The sequence below is a fragment of the Electrophorus electricus genome, chromosome 1 (assembly GCF_041902795.1).
Source record: "Electrophorus electricus isolate QZ-2024a chromosome 1, ASM4190279v1, whole genome shotgun sequence".
Taxonomy (NCBI): domain Eukaryota; kingdom Metazoa; phylum Chordata; class Actinopteri; order Gymnotiformes; family Gymnotidae; genus Electrophorus; species Electrophorus electricus.
The window spans coordinates 21,946,221-21,970,327 of NC_137497.1; the positions used below are offsets into that span (position 1 = coordinate 21,946,221).

The 24,107-nt window shown below is 42.6% G+C and overlaps 1 protein-coding gene across 2 annotated transcripts in view; it reads right to left on the reverse strand.

Annotated features, from left to right (window-relative positions):
• Window positions 1-15,195, reverse strand: part of LOC118240894 (NACHT, LRR and PYD domains-containing protein 12-like) — a 121,149-nt gene extending 105,954 nt beyond the window's left edge. For both annotated transcript variants that reach the window (XM_081712299.1, XM_081712310.1), the window contains exons 1-6: window positions 15,077-15,195; window positions 10,149-10,254; window positions 7,905-8,057; window positions 6,243-6,395; window positions 4,571-4,723; window positions 2,923-3,075 (exon numbers count right to left, since the gene is read on the reverse strand). In XM_081712299.1, the coding sequence (XP_081568425.1) occupies window positions 2,923-3,075; window positions 4,571-4,723; window positions 6,243-6,395; window positions 7,905-8,057; window positions 10,149-10,198 (662 nt within the window). In that variant the 5' untranslated portion in view covers window positions 10,199-10,254; window positions 15,077-15,195. The remainder of the gene's footprint in view (window positions 1-2,922; window positions 3,076-4,570; window positions 4,724-6,242; window positions 6,396-7,904; window positions 8,058-10,148; window positions 10,255-15,076) is intronic.
• Window positions 15,196-24,107: the final 8,912 nt, after the last annotated feature.

The window sequence follows — 24,107 nt, forward strand, 5'->3', positions numbered from 1 at the left end:
AGAGTCAGGAGGTGAGGGGTGTCAGTCACACCACTGCACACTGCTCAGACCATGAACCACTAACAACTTTCCTTACTAACAATTAAAGCTTTAACTTCTCTAAGCCAATGTAAATCCTTTTTGATCACTTGTGACTTGTTCCATACTGTGTCCAATAATCTTTCAGTTGGGCATTTACAAAATTAGCTTTTCTTATAAAGCTGAAAACTGCCCACTTACACAACACATCTGTTTTATTTGATCTTTAGAAACCATTTCTCTAAAAACATTTTTGACTTATTCTTTTGTGATGGTTTTAAGCAGTAGGAGATGGGAAATGATTCTTGCAGATTGTGTCAGTGAGGCTGTACCATCTTTGTGGTTAGAAAGGTGAAGGAATGTTCCTTCCCTCTGACATTGTGTGGTATGGCTGGGGGTCTCCAGTACCACAGACTCCACAATAAAGTTATATGCCTGGCTGGAGTTAACTGATATGGTAGATAATACTAGTTAAACTTCCCCTTTCTGTAGTGTATTTATTACCCCAGTCTGTCTGTGTCCTGTGCGGTTCTTTATTACCCCAGTCTCTCTGTGTCCTGTGCGGTTCTTTATTACCCCAGTCTCTCTGTGTCCTGTGTGGTTCTTTATTACCCCAATCTGTCTGTGTCCTGTGCGGTTCTTTATTACCCCAGTCTGTCTGTGTCCTGTGCGGTTCTTTATTACCCCAGTCTCTCTGTGTCCTGTGCGGTTCTTTATTACCCCAGTCTCTCTGTGTCCTGTGCGGTTCTTTATTACCCCAGTCTGTCTGTGACCTGTGCAGTTCTTTATTACCCCAATCTGTCTGTCTCCTGTGTGGTTCTTTATTACCCCAGTCTGTCTGTGTCCTGTGCGGTTCTTTATTACACCAGTCTGTCTGTCTCCTGTGTGGTTCTTTATTACCCCAGTCTGTCTGTGTCCTGTGTGGTTCTTTATTACCCCAGTCTGTCTGTGTCCTGTGCGGTTCTTTATTACCCCAGTCTGTCTGTGTCCTGTGTGGTTCTTTATTACCCCAGTCTGTCTGTCTCCTGTGTGGTTCTTTATTACCCCAGTCTGTCTGTGTCCTGTGCGGTTCTTTATTACCCCAGTCAGTCTGTGTCCTGTGCGGTTCTTCCTGTTATGACAGTGATTCCTGTGGTCTAATAAATGTCCTCAGCAATTGTATCCTGACGTCTCATCCACCTGCATGTAACAGTTTCTAAAACTAATGAGACCAGAACCACCACTATTGCTTTACTATAGTGTCAGTCTCACAGAACTGGACTGTCCCACCTGTTCAGGTAAGCAGGACCTCCTAGATGGACCCAAACACATATGAGGTGGAACAGGGACAACTGAACAGGAAACCAACAACTGAGAGGATTTGAACTGAAGGAGTGGGTGAGCAAGACCACACTGTTCTACCCCCTACACTACTGGGAAAAAGGAGTGAAGGAGTGATGGAGTGATGAGGAGTGATGGGAGTGAAGGAGTGGGTGAGCAAGACCACACTGTTCTACCCCCTACACTATTGGGAAAAAGGAGTGAGGAGTGAAGGAGTGGGTGAGCAAGACCACACTGTTCTACCCCCTACACTACTGGGAAAAAGGAGTGAGGAGTGAAGGAGTGGGTGAGCAAGACCACACTGTTCTACCCCCTACACTACTGGGAAGAAGGAGTGAGGAGTGAAGGAGTGATGGGAGTGAAGGAGTGAAGGAGTGATGGGAGTGAAGGAGTGAAGGAGTGGGTGAGCAAGACCACACTGTTCTACCCCCTACACTACTGGGAAGAAGGAGTGAAGGAGTGAAGGAGTGATGGGAGTGATGGGGAGTGAAGGAGTGGGTGAGCAAGACCACACTGTTCTACCCCCTACACTACTGGGAAGAAGGAGTGAGGAGTGAGGAGTGAAGGAGTGATGAGGAGTGAAGGGAGTGAAGGAGTGATGAGGAGTGAAGGAGTGATGGGGAGTGATGGGGAGTGATGGGGAGTGAAGGAGTGGGTGAGCAAGACCACACTGTTCTACCCCCTACACTACTGGGAAGAAGGAGTGAGGAGTGAAGGGAGTGATGGGAGTGAAGGAGTGGGTGAGCAAGACCACACTGTTCTACCCCCTACACTACTGAGAAGAAGGAGTGAGGAGTGAGGAGTGAAGGAGTGACGAGGAGTGAAGGGAGTGAAGGAGTGATGAGGAGTGAAGGAGTGGGTGAGCAAGACCACACTGTTCTACCCCCTACACTACTGGGAAGAAGGAGTGAGGAGTGAAGGGAGTGATGGGAGTGAAGGAGTGGGTGAGCAAGACCACACTGTTCTACCCCCTACACTACTGGGAAGAAGGAGTGAGGAGTGAGGAGTGAAGGAGTGATGAGGAGTGAAGGGAGTGAAGGAGTGATGAGGAGTGAAGGAGTGGGTGAGCAAGACCACACTGTTCTACCCCCTACACTACTGGGAAGAAGGAGTGAAGGAGTGAAGGGAGTGATGGGAGTGATGGGGAGTGATGGGGAGTGATGGGATTGAAGGGAGTGATGGGAGTGAAGAGGAGTGAAGGAGTGAAGGGGAGTGATGGGAGTGAAGGGGAGTGGTGGGAGTGAAGGGAGTGATGGGAGTGGTGGGAGTGAAGGAGTGAAGGAGTGAAGGAAGTGATGAGGAGTGATGAGAGTGAAGGTAGTGATTGGTGGAGACATAACAGGTGTTTTTTCTCTTTAATAGTAAAAACAATCAGAAGAGTTCAGCAGTGAAGGGATGTTTAAGGGCCAGAAATCCCTCAGCCACTTGTCTGGTCCAACCTTATTAGTTTGAGCTGTAGAATAGTGCTATTGTTTACTGGGGTATTATTGTTGTGTTATTGGGGGAACTTCACTCCCTCACACACTGGGAGGAACAAATCTACTCCACTTATGAAAGAATCTGAGTGTGTAATGTGTCACTCACCTTAGGACAGAGGTCACAGGTCCACTGCTGAATTTAAGAGGAGGCTCCATGGACCTGTCACTCTTCATAGACACACAGCTGGGTGTTGGAGATGATTCACTCTTCATAGACACACAGCTGGGTGCTGGATTTGCTGCTCTCTCACTCCTCCTCCTGATGATATTGAATAGTGAAAATAAATCACATTAGAGAACAAACAATTACACCCACAACATTCTTACCCAATCAACTCCACCTGGTACCTGCACTCACTGGACACTTGATTAGAATCACCTGTCCTTCAGCAACACAAACATACCATGCACGCGCACACACACACACACACACACACACACACACACACACACACACACACACACACATACACACACACACACACACACCTGTCCTTCAGAAAGTACACAAACATACCACACACACACACACACACACACACACAGCACACCTGTCCTTCAGAAAGACAAACGAACCACACACACACACACACACACACACACACACAAACACACACACCACACCTGTCATTCAGCAACGACACAAACATTACATCTGTCCTTCAAAAACAAACACCTGTTCTTCAGCAAAACAAACATACCACACACACACACACACACAATCACACCTGTCCTTCAGCAACTACACAAACATACCACACACACACACACACACACACACACACACACCACACCTGTCCTTCAGCAAGACAAACACCACACACATATAATCACACCTGTCCTTCAGCAACTACAGAAACATAAAACACACACACACACACACACATCACACCTGTCCTTCAGCAACAGAAACATACCACACACACACAGAAATCAAACCTGTCCTTCAGCAACTACACAAACATACCAGACACACACACACCACACTTGTCCTTCAGAAAGACAAACACCGCACACACACACACACCACACCTGTCCTTCAGCAAGACAAACACCACACACACACACACACACACCACACCTGTCCTTCAGCAAGACAAACACCACACACATCACACCTGTCCTTCAGCAACACAAACATATCACACTTGTCTTTCAGCAACTACACAAACATACCACACACACACACACCACACTTGTCCTTCAGCAAGACAAACATACCACACACACACACACACACACACACACACACACACACACACACACACACACACACACACATCCTTCAGGAACACACACACCACACCTGTCCAACAACACAAACATACCACGCACACACATACACACCCCTGTCTAACAACACAATCAAACCACACACACACACACACACACACACACACAAACACACACACCACTCCTGTCCTTCAGCAAGACAAACACCACACACATCACACCTGTCCTTCAGCAACTACACAAACATACCACACACACCCACACACCACACTTGTCCTTCAGCAAGACGAACATACAACACACACACACACATAATCACACCTGTCCTTCAGCAACTACAGAAACATACCACACACACACACACACACACACACACCTTATTAGTTTGAGCTGTAGAATAGTGCTATTGTTTACTGGGGTATTATTGATGTATTATTGGGGGAACTTCACTCCCTCACACACTGGGAGGAACAAATCTACCCCACTTATGAAAGAATCTGAGTGTGTAATGTGTCACTCACCTTAGGACAGAGGTCACAGGTCCACTGCTGAATTTAAGAGGAGGCTCCATGGACCTGTCACTCTTCATAGACACACAGCTGGGTGTTGGAGATGATTCACTCTTCATAGACACACAGCTGGGTGCTGGATTTGCTGCTCTCTCACTCCTCCTCCTGATGATATTGAATAGTGAAAATAAATCACATTAGAGAACAAACAATTACACCCACAACATTCTTACCCAATCAACTCCACCTGGTACCTGCACTCACTGGACACTTGATTAGAATCACCTGTCCTTCAGCAACACAAACATACCATGCACGCGCGCACACACACACACACACACACACACACACACACACACACACACACACACACACACACACACATACACACACACACACACACCTGTCCTTCAGAAAGTACACAAACATACCACACACACACACACACACTCACACACACAGCACACCTGTCCTTCAGAAAGACAAACGAACCACACACACACACACACACACACACACACACACACACACACACAAACACACACACCACACCTGTCATTCAGCAACGACACAAACATTACATCTGTCCTTCAAAAACAAACACCTGTTCTTCAGCAAAACAAACATACCACACACACACACACACACAATCACACCTGTCCTTCAGCAACTACACAAACATACCACACACACACACACACACACACACACACACACCACACCTGTCCTTCAGCAAGACAAACACCACACACATATAATCACACCTGTCCTTCAGCAACTACAGAAACATAAAACACACACACACACACACACATCACACCTGTCCTTCAGCAACAGAAACATACCACACACACACAGAAATCAAACCTGTCCTTCAGCAACTACACAAACATACCAGACACACACACCACACTTGTCCTTCAGAAAGACAAACACCGCACACACACACACACCACACCTGTCCTTCAGCAAGACAAACACCACACACACACCCACACACACACCACACCTGTCCTTCAGCAAGACAAACACCACACACATCACACCTGTCCTTCAGCAACACAAACATATCACACTTGTCTTTCAGCAACTACACAAACATACCACACACACACACACCACACTTGTCCTTCAGAAAGACAAACACCGCACACACACACACACACACACACACACACACACACACACACACACACACACACACACATCCTTCAGGAACACACACACCACACCTGTCCAACAACACAAACATACCACGCACACACATACACACCCCTGTCTAACAACACAATCAAACCACACACACACACACACACACACACACACAAACACACACACCACTCCTGTCCTTCAGCAAGACAAACACCACACACATCACACCTGTCCTTCAGCAACTACACAAACATACCACACACACCCACACACCACACTTGTCCTTCAGCAAGACGAACATACAACACACACACACACATAATCACACCTGTCCTTCAGCAACTACAGAAACATACCACACACACACACACACACACACACACACACCTTATTAGTTTGAGCTGTAGAATAGTGCTATTGTTTACTGGGGTATTATTGATGTATTATTGGGGGAACTTCACTCCCTCACACACTGGGAGGAACAAATCTACCCCACTTATGAAAGAATCTGAGTGTGTAATGTGTCACTCACCTTAGGACAGAGGTCACAGGTCCACTGCTGAATTTAAGAGGAGGCTCCATGGACCTGTCACTCTTCATAGACACACAGCTGGGTGTTGGAGATGATTCACTCTTCATAGACACACAGCTGGGTGCTGGATTTGCTGCTCTCTCACTCCTCCTCCTGATGATATTGAATAGTGAAAATAAATCACATTAGAGAACAAACAATTACACCCACAACATTCTTACCCAATCAACTCCACCTGGTACCTGCACTCACTGGACACTTGATTAGAATCACCTGTCCTTCAGCAACACAAACATACCATGCACGCGCACACACACACACACACACACACACACACACACACACACACACACACACACACACACACACACCTGTCCTTCAGAAAGTACACAAACATACCACACACACACACACACACACACACAGCACACCTGTCCTTCAGAAAGACAAACGAACCACACACACACACACACACACACACACACACACAAACACACACACCACACCTGTCATTCAGCAACGACACAAACATTACATCTGTCCTTCAAAAACAAACACCTGTTCTTCAGCAAAACAAACATACCACACACACACACACACACACAATCACACCTGTCCTTCAGCAACTACACAAACATACCACACACACACACACACACACACACACACACACACCACACCTGTCCTTCAGCAAGACAAACACCACACACATATAATCACACCTGTCCTTCAGCAACTACAGAAACATAAAACACACACACACACACACACACATCACACCTGTCCTTCAGCAACAGAAACATACCACACACACACAGAAATCAAACCTGTCCTTCAGCAACTACACAAACATACCAGACACACACACCACACTTGTCCTTCAGAAAGACAAACACCGCACACACACACACACCACACCTGTCCTTCAGCAAGACAAACACCACACACACACACACACCACACCTGTCCTTCAGCAAGACAAACACCACACACATCACACCTGTCCTTCAGCAACACAAACATATCACACTTGTCTTTCAGCAACTACACAAACATACCACACACACACACACCACACTTGTCCTTCAGCAAGACAAACATACCACACACACACACACACACACACACACACACACACACACACACACACATCCTTCAGGAACACACACACCACACCTGTCCAACAACACAAACATACCACGCACACACATACACACCCCTGTCTAACAACACAATCAAACCACACACACACACACACACACACACACACAAACACACACACCACTCCTGTCCTTCAGCAAGACAAACACCACACACATCACACCTGTCCTTCAGCAACTACACAAACATACCACACACACCCACACACCACACTTGTCCTTCAGCAAGACGAACATACAACACACACACACACATAATCACACCTGTCCTTCAGCAACTACAGAAACATACCACACACACACACACACACACACACACACACACACACACACACACACACACACACACACACACACCTTATTAGTTTGAGCTGTAGAATAGTGCTATTGTTTACTGGGGTATTATTGATGTATTATTGGGGGAACTTCACTCCCTCACACACTGGGAGGAACAAATCTACCCCACTTATGAAAGAATCTGAGTGTGTAATGTGTCACTCACCTTAGGACAGAGGTCACAGGTCCACTGCTGAATTTAAGAGGAGGCTCCATGGACCTGTCACTCTTCATAGACACACAGCTGGGTGTTGGAGATGATTCACTCTTCATAGACACACAGCTGGGTGCTGGATTTGCTGCTCTCTCACTCCCCCTCCTGATGATGTTGAATAGTGAAAATAAATCACATTAGAGAACAACCAATTACACCCACAATATTCTTACTTTCAACTCCATCTGGTACCTGCACTCACTGGACACTTGATTAGAAACACCTGTCCTTCAGCAACACACACACACCTGTCCTTCAGCAACACAAACATACCACGTGCACACACACACACACACCTACACACACACCACACCTGTCCTTCAGCAACTACACAAACATACCACACACACACACACCTGTCCTTCAGCAAGTACACAAACATAACGCACACACACACACACACACACACACACCACACCTGTCCTTCAGCAAGACAAACGAACCACACAGACCCACACACAAACCACACCTGTCCTTCAGCAACATTACATCGTTCCTTCAATAACACACAAACACCTGTTCTTCAGCAATACAAACATACCACACACACACACACACACGCATCACACCTGTCCTTCAGCAAGACAAACGGACCACCCACCCACACACACACACACACCACACCTATCCTTCAGCAACACAAACGAACCACACACACACACACACACACCACACCTGTCCTTCAGCAACTACACAAACAATAATACATCTTTCCTTCAATAAAACAAACACCTGTTCTTCAGCAATACAAACATACCACATACACATCACACCTGTCCTTCAGCAACTAAAAAAAACATACCACACACACACACACACACACACACACACACACACACACACACACACACCTGTCCTTCAGCAACTACAAAAACATACCCCCCCACACACACACCACACCTTATAACTCCACCTGGTACCTGCGCTCACTGTACAGTTGATTAGAATCATCTGTCGTTCAGCAACTACATACACACCTGTCCTTCAGCAACACAAACATACCACGCGCACACACACACACCCACACCCACACCCACACACATACCACACCTGTCCTTCAGCAACTACACAAACATACCACACACACACAGACACACACACACACATCACACCTGTCCACACACACACACCACACCTGTCCTTCAGCAAGACAAACGAACCACCCACCCACACACACACACACACACACACACACACACACACACACACACACACCACACCTATCCTTCAGCAACACAAACGAACCACGCACACACACACACCACACCTGTCATTCAGCAACTACACAAACATACCACACACACACACACACACACACACACACCTGTCCTTCAGCAACTACAAAAACATACCCCCCACACACACCACACCTGTCCTTCAGCAACTACACAAACATACCTCACACACACAATCACACAAACAGAAACTAGAACAGCACTGATAGTAGAACTTGGTTTAAATATGAAGAGGACGTGGCAACAGGTGAAGGGGAGAATAACTAGAACTTCTAACTAATAAGTGGGAGATGGAGAGCAGGGGAATGGCTGAGGATGAGTGACAGGGATTAGTGTGTGTGTGTGTGTGTGTGTGTGGCTGGGTAGCGATGAAAAGCCACAGATGGGATTGGTTTAAGGGTGAGAAAACCCTCAGCCACTTCTGATGAAAAACAAAGTGACTTGTCTGGTCCGAGGATCAAACCAGCATCTGCACTAGTGTGGTGATGCAGCTCTAACCACTACGTGTGTGTGGTAGACTCAGGACACTCTGTTTCTCTCCCCAAACACAGCAAGAAATGAACTCAGAACAAAAGACAAACAAGTAGTTATAGTAGTTAGTAGTTAGAAGTAGTTATATAGGGGCACCTGTGGGAGATCAGACCAATGAACACTGATTAACTCCCTGCTCATGGCCTCCCTCTGGTGGCAGCTTGCTGGCATTGCGAGCCTCACATTACAAGTAAGAGAGAGTTGGAGAATGTGTGTGTGGGTAGATGATGCTGAATCTCTTTCTCCTTTTCTCCTAAAACTAAAACACACCTGTGGTGAACCCCCTTATTAGTTTGACCTGTAGAATGGTGACATTGTTTACTGGGGTATTATTGTTGTAATATTGGGGGGGACATCAGTCCCTCACACACTGGGAGGAACACATCCACCCCACTTATGAAAGAATCTGAGTGTGTAATGTGTCACTCACTGTAGGACTGAGGTCACAGGTCCACTGCTGAATACAAGAGGAGGCTCCATCACTCTTCACAGACACACAACTGAGTGCTGGAATTTCTGCTCTCTGGCTCCCCCTCCTGATGATATTGAATAGTGAAAATAAATAAAATAAATCGCATTAGAAAACAACCAATTACACCCACTGCACCCCTGCACTCACTGCACACTTGATTAGAATCACCTGTCCATCAGCAACTACACACACATACCACACACACACATCACATCACACCTGTCCTTCAGCAACTACACACATACCACACACACACATCACATCACACCTGTCCTTCAGCAACTACACAAACATACCACACACACACACACACACACACACTCTCACACCACAGACAACAAGTCAAATATAAACCCAGGCTGTGTCTGTAATGGTCCACTCACTCACTCACATTCCCCCACACAGACAGGTCAACGTAGGGTACGTTAGTAAGACAACAGACAGAATCTATCAACACTAGTCTGTGATGGAAATATAAAACTGTGACCTCACAGAAACTATCTGGAACATTAAGTGCTGCAATCACAACACATTGAAGTAAGACACTTTAGTGAGCAAACAGTGGTAGAAGTCCTGTCAACATGTCTGTTATATGCCTTTAATCAGTGTACATCAGTAGTTCACTACATTTACAGTACACTATAGGTGTGGTATCTTTGTCCTTAATCAGTGTACATCAGCAGTTCACTACATTTACAGTACACTATAGGTGTGGTATCTTTGCCCTTAATCAGTGTACATCAGTAGTTCACTACATTTACAGTACACTATAGGTGTGGTATCTTTGCCCTTAATCAGTGTACATCAGTAGTTCACTACATTTACAGTACACTATAGGTGTGGTATCTTTGTCCTTAATCAGTGTACATCACCTGTTCACTACATTTACAGTACACTATAGGTGTGGTATCTTTGCCCTTAATCAGTGTACATCAGTAGTTCACTACATTTACAGTACACTATAGGTGTGGTATCTTTGCCCTTAATCAGTGTACATCAGTAGTTCACTACATTTACAGTACACTATAGGTGTGGTAACTTTGTCCTTAATCAGTGTACATCACCTGTTCACTACATTTACAGTACACTATAGGTGGTGGTATCTTTGTCCTTAATCAGTGTACATCAGATCACTACATTTACAGTACACTATAGGTGTGGTATCTTTGTCCTTAATCAGTGTACATCAGATCATTACATTTACAGTACACTATAGGTGTGGTATCTTTGTCCTTAATCAGTGTACATCAGATCATTACATTTACAGTACACTATAGGTGTGGTATCTTTGTCCTTAATCAGTGTACATCAGTAGTTCACTACATTTACAGTACACTATAGGTGTGGTATCTTTGTCCTTAATCAGTGTACATCAGTAGTTCACTACATTTACAGTACACTATAGGTGTGGTATCTTTGTCCTTAATCAGTATACATCAGTAGTTCACTACATTTACAGTACACTATAGGTGTGGTATCTTTGTCCTTAATCAGTGTACATCAGTAGTTCACTACATTTACAGTACACTATAAGTGTGGTATCTTTGTCCTTAATCAGTGTACATCAATAGTTCACTACATTTACAGTACACTATAGGTGTGGTATCTTTGTCCTTAATCAGTGTACATCAGTAGTTCACTACATTTACAGTACACTATAGGTGTGGTATCTTTGTCCTTAATCAGTGTACATCAGCTGTTCACTACATTTACAGTACACTATAGGTGTGGTAACTTTGTCCTTAATCAGTGTACATCAGTAGTTCACTACATTTACAGTACACTATAGGTGTGGTATCTTTGTCCTTAATCAGTGTACATCAGCTGTTCACTACATTTTGTAACATTGAGTTGTAAGGAGGCGGACGCATGTGCGGAGAAGAGCAAGATTTATTAGGGGCAAATCCAAAATCGTAGTCGTTAGTGTAGTCCAGGGTCATATTACCAACATGATCAATCAAAACACACAAAAGCAAACAGGGGAAACTCAGGGCTAAGAAACACGAAGGCTAGGACACGTGGAGTACAAACTTATGGGGATACAGAGATGAGCTCTCAAAAACATTCAGACATTAAACCAATCAAACACAATGAGCCTAACACACGCACTCAAATAAACACAACCATTAAAATAAACAATATATAACCAAGACCAAGGCAACAAGACAGGGTTTAAATGCATGAACTAAACGAGGGACAGGTGTGGAAAATCAAACAAGGGGCCGAGAAAACGAAACTACAGAATGGAACTAAAATACACAAGACGGAAAACATGGAACAGGGAAGCTGGGAGGGACTAATCATGACACATTTACAGTACACTACAGGTGGGGGAGGGAAAGTGAGACTTTGTGAAATATTGAGATGTTTGAAGCAGTTGTGTCGAAAATAGTTTCAAGGTTTCAAAAGTGTAGTAAAGACTACTGTAGGGAACTGGGATGACTGGCACTGGTTGGCTTTATACTGTGTTCAACCTGGTGTGTTGGCCAGACCACTTAAAGCCATACTGAGATCAAAGGTGTAATAACAGGCATGAACTTTGATGTTACAGAACTGTGAAGTAGAGAATAGGTTACCCAATATTATATGTTGTGAAATCAAATATGTGTCATCAATCTTTGGTCTAAGACACAAATACAGATATTACTTTAAATATCAATGTTGTTTGTAAATGACAACATGCACAATACACAAAAAAAGCTTTTACAGTCGATTGAAATATCTATACTACGATCAATATAACTGGTACTTGGGCCCCATCTAGCGGCAAATCTCTGGAACTGACTCAATGACTTGATAAAGAAATGCAGTGGCCATGACTAACATTGAAATCACTGATTCAACCTCCCAAACTCAAGGACTAATAGACAAAGGATGTACAGCTGATATGAAACACAGTATTACCAGAGGATAAATACACTAAAACATGAAAGTGAAACTAAACCTATACAGAAAGGCACAGGGAGTAACGTGCCTGCTTGTTAATAACTGTGAACTAACATTGTTTTTTCATCACAGAATATCAATATAAAAAGAAGATGCCTGACTTACATTTTATCAGTAACACAGAGTTTCTGGGTTTAACACAAACAGAGTTTTACTGTGTGGGAAACCCTCAGCACCGCGATAGTTTTAGCCAATTATACAAAGTTTAACTGGATAATTGACTAATATCTTCAGCCAATGACACAAAGGTTAACTGGATAATCAACCAATATCTTTAACCAATGACATAACGTTTAATTGGATAAATATATTATAAGGAACAACAAAAGTAAATAATATTCACGCAAAATTCTTCCAGCACTTATGGGCCTTTTGAACAGAAACATTCTGACATGATCTCCACAATGACCACTTTTGCTAACATCTTGATAATTCTATTCTGTGAAACAACAATGTCTAAACTACTTTGCCTAGATATTATTCTGGTGGGTTATACCAGGTTATTGATACATATGATCAATAAATATTTAAAAGAAATTACCATACAACAACCTGTTTCTGTTGTGTTCTGTAAGGCATTTCAAATTCTTGGCATTTCAGTTTCATGTATAAGACATGACATTTAGAAAGATAATCTATTAACAAAATGCCACTATGTTTACTGGGATAATTAACCACATGGGTTCTGTGGGTTTACATGAACTCTGTAGAATCCTGTGGCTTTGCATGAACTCTGTTGGGTTCTGTGGGTTCAGATGTGCTCTGTAATCTATGAAGTGCAGAACGATTTAATGAATTGTCTGTATGGAACAGGTTTCATAGTAAAATAAAGGAACAATGTCTCAAAATTAGATATTTATTATTCTATTTATATTATAAAATATTAGTTGTTCTGCTGTTTTGGGGCTTCTTCTCTTCCCAAATTACCTCCTCAGTCTTGGAAAAGATGAATTCACATAGAACACATGTTGCTGGCATGCACAGGTGTTTTTACCATTATATAAATGTGTGAATGTACAGCACATCACTCCTGTCAGTAATCCAGAGCATCTCTCTCTACATACACTTTCTATATATTAATGTCACTATATCTATCCTACCTACTGCTCACTGGATGTCTCTCACTAGCCTATCAGTCAATATGTCCTATCAATAACCTTCTATCTAGACAACACTGAATCTCTCCGTCTCTCAAATTCTCTATTCTCACAAAACCCTCAAAATTGGGGTGTGATTTCTTGACTTATAAGCATTCATAGAGTTTGTGACTGAGGCAGATGTGTGCTCAGGTTTGTTTCAGACACTGTCAGTCAAAGACAGGAGCGGCAGGTTCTGTATGACACCTGTAGAAACACAAGCTTCGTTTAGCCGTGGTCACGTGACATGGCCGCTTTGAGCCACACTTCGGATCAGTGTTTCAAAACGCTGCGCTTCAGAAACTCCAAACAAGCGTAGAAACGTCAGTACTGACCGTCCCATCCCAAACTATAGTTAATAATACAGATAATGAACTATACAGGGAATCTGAACTGTCCAGTGAGGATTTGGACAACACTACAAAATGGCTGAAACTGAACAGAAAACTAACTGTAAAAAAACAAACGCTACAGCAGCAACTTTACGTTTAGGCCAGAGGAGTTTAAACTGGGAGAATTTGGAAAGATTACTGACTAACTACGACTTAAAATCGAGATTTACAATAACTGACAACGTATATCCGAGCCAGTTAAATATTATTTAAAAATATAACTGTGCGATCGTACTTGGCCATTTTAGTGTCCGTCATTTTAGATGCGTATTGTTAACTTCACCAGGACTTTAATCTTTACATTTAATCCACGTTTGGGTGGACCTACGATTTAAACACAGAACTATGTACTTACAAAACACGCTGTTTAAACTGCACCGACATCGCATTTTAACAAATAGGATGAACTTACCGTGAAATATTTTAAAGGCGCGTAATCGCGACAGTTCAGAAAATACTTTCGTTTTCTTGAGAAAGGAGGAACTACAGGAACATCAGTGGGCGTAAGTAGAGCACATGTCAATCATTTTCGTATGACGCCGATTACACAACCGATTTCTTATAACAGTCATTTTTGTTAAGCCAATCATCAACCAAAGTTAGCTGTCCATCATTTTGCTGCAGCCAATCATACACTATACAGTCTATACAGCCAATCGATTCACAGTCCCGCCTACACGGACTTGTTTTGCGGCTCCGCTGAGAGTAAATCTCCACTATGTCGGCACGTTGGAACACTTCGGAACTTAACAAACGACTTTGTTTGTAGATCTAACTTACAGATGATTGTAATTTAGATAAGCAGCCTCACAATAAACATGTAAGTGTGTGGACGTCCATAGCATGTTGTGCATATGACATGTGAGTGTGTATGTGTGTATGTTTATTTCAAGTATTGTGGAAAAATAATTTATTAGTTTACCTGTATTTGGTACAACAGAAAACTACATGGTGTACTTAATAATAATAATAATAATAATAATAATAATAATAATAATAATAATAATAATAATAATAATAATAACACATTTAAATTCATGCAAAACAACTACCAATTTGAGGTTTTACATTTGGTGTGGATTTTTTCAGAGAATCAAACTTCTTATTAAATCACATTAGATACAGTCACATTAGATAACTCCATATAACATTAATACATAATATTCTGCATTGTAAGACAAATTTAGGAGTCCTAAATAAGCAGATTATTTTGTATAATAAACACAGAATACAGAACACATAGAACACATAGAACACAGAACACAAAGAACACACAGAACACATAGAACACATAGAAAACAGAACACACAGAACACAGAGAACATAGAGAACACATAGAACATAGAACGTGGAACACAGAACACAGAGCACACATAGAACACTGAACACAGAGCACATTAAACACAGTCTAACAGTAAAATAATGGCAGTAAATGTGTATTAGCATTGCTGGTTACATGACATTTGATCATTTAAACTTTATATTAAATAAATGCCATGCGGAGGAGATAAAGATACAAGACAACAGTAAGAATAAATAACAGCTGGATCACTGGCAGTGCTCTTCTGTTAGAAGAAGGAACCAAACATGCGCCTCATCATATGTAAACTGTATTCAACTATTAAGTGAGCTATCTATGAGTGAGCTATCTTATAGCCTTTATAGCAGTACACAACCAAATTCCATTGAGAACTTCCAGCCTCACTACAGAGTGTAATTAATGACTAGTCAGATATCATAAATTTGCATATGACATAATTATTAATTACTCAGTGTTACCTTTTAGAACACAGGTCTCTATATAACAATAGAAAAGAGAAGAGAAAAATGGATATAACAAACTTATTCTCATCTCATCTCATCTTCACTGCCAGCCTCCATGGACCCACTGCAGTTTGCATACCGCCACAACCACTTCACTGATGATGCAATTGCACATCTGCTCCACATCATACTGACCCACCTGGACAAAGGGAGGGGTAATGCTGACAAACAGTTAAAATGCTGTTTGTCGACTACAGTTCAGCATTTAACACTATCATCCCCTCCCTACTCAGGACTGCATACATCCCCGTGCGACTGGATCTCCAACTTCCTAACAGAGAGACCACAATCAGTACAGGTGGGCAACTGTGTCTCATCCATCCTCACCCTCAGCACTGGAGCTCCTCAGGGTTGTGTCCTAAGTCCCCTGCTCTACTCACTGTACACCTACGACTGCACAGCCACTTTCAGCTCCACCATCATTGTCAAGTTTGTTGACGACATCGTTGTCATGGGCCTGATCTCGGACAACGATGAGAGGGCCTACCTGGAGGAGATTAAACACCTGGAAAACTGGTGCCAGGAAAATAATCTCCTCCTAAATGTCAGTAAGACAAAGGAGCTGATCGTGGATTGCAGCAAGAAACAGGTGCGGCACTACCAACCTGTGAGGATCAGTGGAACCACGGTGGAGAGAGTAGATAGTTTCAGGTACCTTGGTGTTCACATCTCGCAGGACCTGTCCTGGTCCCGCCTTACCAACTACCTGGCAAAGAAGGCTCGTCAGCGTCTTTACCACCTCAGACGCCTAAGAGACTTCAGACTGCCCTCCAAGGTACTGCGGAACTTCTACACCTGCACTGTCGAGAGCATCCTCACGGGGAACATCACAGTCTGGTTTTGGAATAGCACCAAGCAGGACAGACAAGCACTCCAAAGGGTGGTGCGTTCAGCAGAGCGCATCACTCATGCGGAACTTCCTGACCTGCAGACCATCTACTACAAGCGGTGCCAGACCAAGGCCAGGAGGATTGTGAAGGACCCCACCCATCCCAAAAATAGGCTCTTCTCTCTGTTGAGGTCAGGGAAGCGCTTTCGCTCCCTGAAGACCGAGACAGAGAGAGCTTCTTCCCACAGGCTATTCGGGCCCTGAATCAGGGAAACTGATAAACTGTGGGGACCACCACCACCACCATGTAACATAACTGTAATATGTTCAATTACCACCATGTAACATAAAAACTGTAAATATGTCATTCTACAAGATGGATCTGTACATTCTGTACATACATATATACACAACCATATACATTGTGTATATAAACATAATATACATATATTGTACATACATTGTTAATATATTTTTGTACATATATAGATATATATTTCTCTATGCACCCCTGTTTCCTTTTTCCTCAGTTTGGACAGAGCACTCTCAACCATTTCACTGCGAGTTATACTGTGTATGACTATGTATGTGACAAATAAACCAAACTTGAAACTTGAAACTTATTCCTTTCATAAACCTAAAATTCCCCACCCAACAAAATCCCACATAATCATACTAAATACACCAGAACACAAAAATAAAATACATGTCCCTCCCTCTCTGCTTCTTGCTCTGTGGCTGTTGAGCTTTGGCCTTTTTAACAGGAGGCAGAGTCTGTGTCTCCTCTCCTCCTCTTTTCTTTTCCTCCTTCTTCTTACCCCATTCCACCCCTCCCCTTGCAGTTGCTGAGGCAATTATAGTGTCTTTGTCCTCCAGTCTTCACATTCTCCACTCAGGGCTTCCTGAGGAGACCACGAGATAAAGATCAGACACAACAATCCTGTGGAGATCAGGAGATAAAGATCAGACACAGCAAACCAGAGTAGACAAGGAGACAAAGATCATTTACATATATTACATTTAGCAGATGCTCTGATCCAGATTGACTTACAAAATGCTTTGTCATTTACTCATAAAATACATCCCAGCCAGTAGAGTACGTTAGAATGCAATATAACAATCAGCTAGAATACTGTAGAAATACAGGGATCCCTGCTGATGCCTAGAAGTACAAGATACATGAGGTGTATCTAAGTGTAAGTGTAATAAACAGTAAGTACTAGTTTGTTAGACAACATCAGTGTTGTAAACAATACCCTACAATAAGTACTAGTTTAGTTAGTCAATATAGGAGCAGGGTCAGTGGTCATTTAAATAAATAAAAAACAAATAGATGGGTCTTCACTCTGCGTTTGAAGACTGCAAGGGACTCTGCTGTCCGAACAGCAAGTGAAAGTTCATTCCACCATCTGGGAGCCAGCACAGAGAATAGTCTCGATGCTTGTCTTCCATGAGACCTGAAGCAAGATATTTCAAGCTTTGAACATTGACCTCATGTATGGATTATGAACTTCGGAAGATTGAAGACCAGTCATACTGCTGCATTCTGGACAAGTTGTAGAGGTCTGATGGCTCTTAGAGGAATACCAGGAAGTAAAGAGCTGCAGAAGTGGTGCTTTGAGATCACAAGAGACTGCACAAGTACCTGGGCAGCTTCCTGCAAGTGAAAGGGCTGAATCCTTCGTATGTTACAAAGGAGAAATCTGCAAGACCGGGTTAGATTTGAAATGAGAGAATGACAACAGGTTGTCCAAAGTTATGCCCACGCTACAGGCAGCTTCGGCTGGTGATACCAAGGAGTTCTCAAAGGGAACTGTGAGGTCATGGTAAGGGTTGGGAGTACCTGGGATGTATAGAAGCTCGGTTTTACTGGGGTTGAGCTTCAAGTGGTGGGCTGTCATTCATGATGCAATGTCAGTCAAGCATGCTGAGATACGTTTGGAGACCTGCGTGTCAGAGGGTGGAAAAGAAAGAGGTAACTGAGTGTCATCAGCTTAGCAGTAATAGGAGGAACCATGAGAGATTTGACTTTTCCAAGGAAAGGAGTATACAAAGACAAGAGAAGGGAGCCTAATACTGAGTCCTGTGGAACACCAGTGGAGAGTCTACATGGTTTGGATGTGGATCCTCTCCATGTCACCTGATAGGACCATCCCTCCAGATAGGACTGAAACCATTTCCATGCAGAGCCAGTCACACCAAGCCTGGAGAGAACAGAGAGGAGAATGTTGTGGTTTACTGTGGCAAAGGTTGCTGAAAGGTCTAGAAGAATCAAAACAGATGACAGCTTGGCAGCTTTAGCAGCATGAAGTTTCTCCATAACTGCTAAGAGGACTGTTTCTGTAGAATGTGCTGGTTTGTAGCCAGACTGATTGGGCTCATGCAACTGGTTCTGGATGAGGAAAATGACAATTGATTGTAAACTTCTTGTTTGAAGGCTTTTGAAAGGAAAGAGAGAAGTGATACTGGTCTGTAATTGGTAGCTCTGGAGCCATCGAGTGTGGCCTTCTTGAGGATTGGTACTACCCTGGTGGTTTTGAATACAGTTGGCACATGTCCAAAAGATAAGGAGTTGTTGATGATGACACAGGTGAAAGGAAGCAGATTGTCTGGAACAGAGTGGAAGGAATTGGATCAAGAAGAATGTAGAAATTAAAGTATTTGTAACTGTATCCTGTCACGGTTAGTCCCTCCCGCTTCCATGTTCCACGTTTTCTCTGTCTTGTGTATTTAAGTTCCATGTCATAGTTTCATTTTCTCCACCCCTTGTTTGACTGCTCACTCCTGTCCCTCGTTTCTACCTTGTTAAGTTCATGTATTTAAACCATATCTGATTCCTTGTGTTTTTGCTATTCATTGCATGCATTTCTTTCCATGCATTGCATGGAATATTTTGAATGTATTGGATGTATATAAGCCCGACTTTGTTTCTAAGCCTGTGTCTGTTAGCCTGTTTGATTCTAGCCGTTTTGTTTTTCCTTACATCCGTATGTTACTTCTTAGTTTCTGTTATAGCCTGCTTTCCCTGTTTGCCTTTGTGTGTTTTTGGATTGTCATTACTTCCCTTTGTTTATCCTAGCCCTAGGTTTATTTGTCATGTATTCTCTGAGTCTCTGTAGTGGTAATATGACCTGGACTACCCTAATGACTACGACTTTGGATTTGCCCCTAATAAATCTCACTCTTCTCTGCACGTGTCTGCCTCCTTATTAATGGGGCCGGGATATGAATAAAAGAACACAGCTTTTTCAGTTAAACAAATTTAAAGGAAGTGACGTAGATCTTGCTCAAGAAACTGATAGTGATAGGCAGAATGAAGCAGACTGGCTGAGAGATTGAGAAGGTAACACTTTCTTAGTCACAACAGCACCATGTCTGGGGGCGTGGCTCTGTTATGGCTGGGGCCATGGCTCTGCCCCTTCCCAACAGCTGGGTTCCACAATTTGTAGTGGAGGATATTGAGGCTCTTAAAGTATAAACTGTGGCACTAGCCAACCTGCTTGGGGTAAAGTCACAGGGGGCCCTGGTCTGTTCTCATTTTCAGAATGTGACACAGATGGAACCTCCATGTTTTTCTTTAGTTTAGAGCATAAAAATGGAAAGAGGAGATGGATATGTGCCTTGAAGTCTAGTACTGCACTTTCAGATCCTGTGGAGATTCCTAGAAGAGTAGCACAGTTTTACAATAGGCTATATATCAGTGAATATAAATCATACCAAGAGTTGGAAAATATTTTCTTAGATGGTCCTCCTCAGGTAGAAGAAGAGGCCATTTTGGGTCTTGAGGGGCCACTGTCCCTGGTGGAGTTGCAGGATGCCCTTCAGAGCATGGAAGGTGGTATTGATGGTATTGACGGACTGCCAGTGGAGTTTTACAAATCCTTCTGGTGTGTGGTTGTAGAGGATGTGCTGGAGGTTATGAATGACAGTCTCACAAAAGGGAGCACTCTTCATTTGTGGGTATAATTACACACAGAAGAAGAAAGAACAATGTCAACTTTTGAATTTCATTTTAGTGCAGTCTAAGATGGCAGTATTTTAAATGTGTTTAAAAGATTGGTAAAGAGTTATATAGTGTTAGATATTAAGTTTTATTCTGCCATGAATGATATGACTACTTTTGAAAATATTTGGGGCTACAATGATGTTTTGTGCTCTGTGAAAGATGAGGGAGTGGTTTTTGGTGTTTCTTTAATTAAAATTTTCCTTTTTGAAATTATATACTGTGTTTGAATGTGTATGAATATCATAATTGATTATTAAACTTTATTGAGAAATCTCAAAATTTCTCTCTGTCCTTCTCCGTCCCCGTGGGGCTCTCTCTCTCTCTCTTTCTCTCTCTCTCTCTCTCTCGCTCTCTCTCTCTCTCTCTCTCGCTCTCTCTCTCTCTCTCTCTCCTCTTCTTCATCTTGAGTTCAGCTTTCCAAGCGGCTCTCTCTCTCTCTCTCTCTCTCTCTCTCTCTCTCTCTCTCTCTCTCTCTCTCTCAAATGTTCATATTTGTATTGCCAAAGTTTTGATAAAGAAATTAACACTAAAAAAGGATGACAACAATACTACAACCTCTTATAATAATAGTAACAACAACAATAATAATATAACTACAACAATACACCTAATACCAATAATATTAATAATAATAGTAATAATAATACCACCACCAACAACAACAACAACAATAATGATAATCCAATAATAATAATAATAATAATAATAATAATAATAATGTCTCTGTGTCTCTGGTATCTGACTCGATCACTCACTCAGACTCGATCACACCCTCAGACTGTGGCAGGAGTGAACGTACAGCGCTGCCAGTGTGCTGAACTCTTTATGTTCACCAACAACATATGGCAGCTTCTCCTCATCAGGGAGGTTTTTAAACTCAGGGAATATGTGGCTAATTTTCTTAAAGAATTTAGTTCTAATCTGTCTAAATGTTGTACATTCATTCAGAAAGTGCAGCTTTGTCTGGATCTTATAGTCCTGGCACTGCTGATACAGTCTCTGCTCTTCAGGTAAAAAGGACTGTTTATGTCTGTTGGTCTCTATGGCCAGGCAGTGGTCACTGAGTCTGTATTGGTCAGGGTGGATCTCAGTTTTGGATCAGACCGTGTTCTTAGGGACTTTCAATTTAGGACCAAATAACACTCCATTTTATGCTGTGATTTTGATTGATGATGTAGTTTTGTTTGAGTTGTTTTGTAATTCTGGTGATTCTGATTGGGTTTGCTGTTATTTTCTGGCCCTGAGCATGTGTAGTGTTAGTGTGTCTAAGTGTAGTGTTAGTGTGTATTAGTGTAGTGTTAGTGTGTGTTAATGCTGAACTGTATTTCCAGATCAGCTGAGTGAGGGCACTGTTCTCTTTGTGCAGTTCTTGGTACTCCAGACCTTTAGAATGATATAAGTTTGGGTCCAGAATTTAATTGCCCTTTTTTTCTGTCTTTATTATTAATAGATATCTGCCCAATTCTGCCCTGCATGCATTGTTTGTGATGTTCCTGTGCACTTTAAAATAGTTTTACAGAACTCTACTTGTGTTACACTTGTGGAGTGCTGCAATGTGCTCCTGATCCAGTTTGGCATTTGGGGTTGTCTGTGTACCTCGTTGCTAGCCCCGCCCCTCATTGAGTGATTGCTGTGATTGCTGAGACTTATATAAGAACCCTGCTGCAAGAAGATGGGAGCTTGCCCAAGCTCCTTTTTGCGTTGGTGTTTTACTGTATGAATTGTGAGTTTGAAATCTTGGCTGTGCTTGTTTTGTCTTGATATCCCTACTTAACTTGTGTATGTGTAGATTTGTATATTAGTATTCCCTGTGTTTTGTTTGATTGTGATCCCTGTGATAGCTGAAAGGTTTTTGTGTATGTTTATGTATAGTTACTGATTGTAGGGAGTGGTGCCTGTTGGTTTGTGTTTGGGGTTATTGTCTATTTATTGTTGGAGTTAGTGTAGGATTGCATTTTGTTTTTGTCCTGTAAAGTGTAGTCAGTGGTGTTTCTTTTGGTAGTGTGGGTTTTGTTTATGTTGGCAAATAACCACTCGAAGTTATTCAGTGTTTGTAGATAGATGTGTGTCTTTTTGTTAACCATTTAAATACACAATTTCACCTCGTCTAGCAGTTTAGTCCAGTGACTAATCATTCCACCTACCGTCCTGCTACCAGTCTTTTCACAGTGCTGTCGCGACCTCACCGCATAGGCAGGGTCGTAACACTTGCAGGCTCTCAATTGGATGTTTATCCCATTTGTTGAATTCCTGATTTGAAAGCAGGCTCCACACCTCACAGCCATACAGGGCAATTGGTTCAATTACAGATTCAAATATTTTTATCCAAATTGTGACTGATATTTCTACTGATGTATTTTTTTTAAGCCCTGTGTGCATTTTCTTTCAGTACATTCACTGCCAAGTTAAAACATCCAGTAGAACTCACTTTGACCTCTAAATAATTGTAATTGTTTGAAAGTTCAATATTGTTGGTATCTAATGTAAATGTGTGTTTTGATCCCTGAGACCTTGAATTCCATTCTGGAATATCATGACATTGCTGTGCAACATGGAAATGGAAATACTTCACAAAGAGAGTGTGAGGGATGCTTAAATAGGAGGGTAATAATGGGGAGAATATTCATCAGGTGTGTAATTAGGACTCCGGCGAACCGCATCAGAGATGTCGGAGGAACGAGGTAGGCGTGGCAGTGCGGGGATGAGCGTGGTTCCTGGCGTTCGTACCACTGCCAGATTAACTCCTTCTTTACTGTGAGCATATGTGGTGTTGTGAAAGGTGTC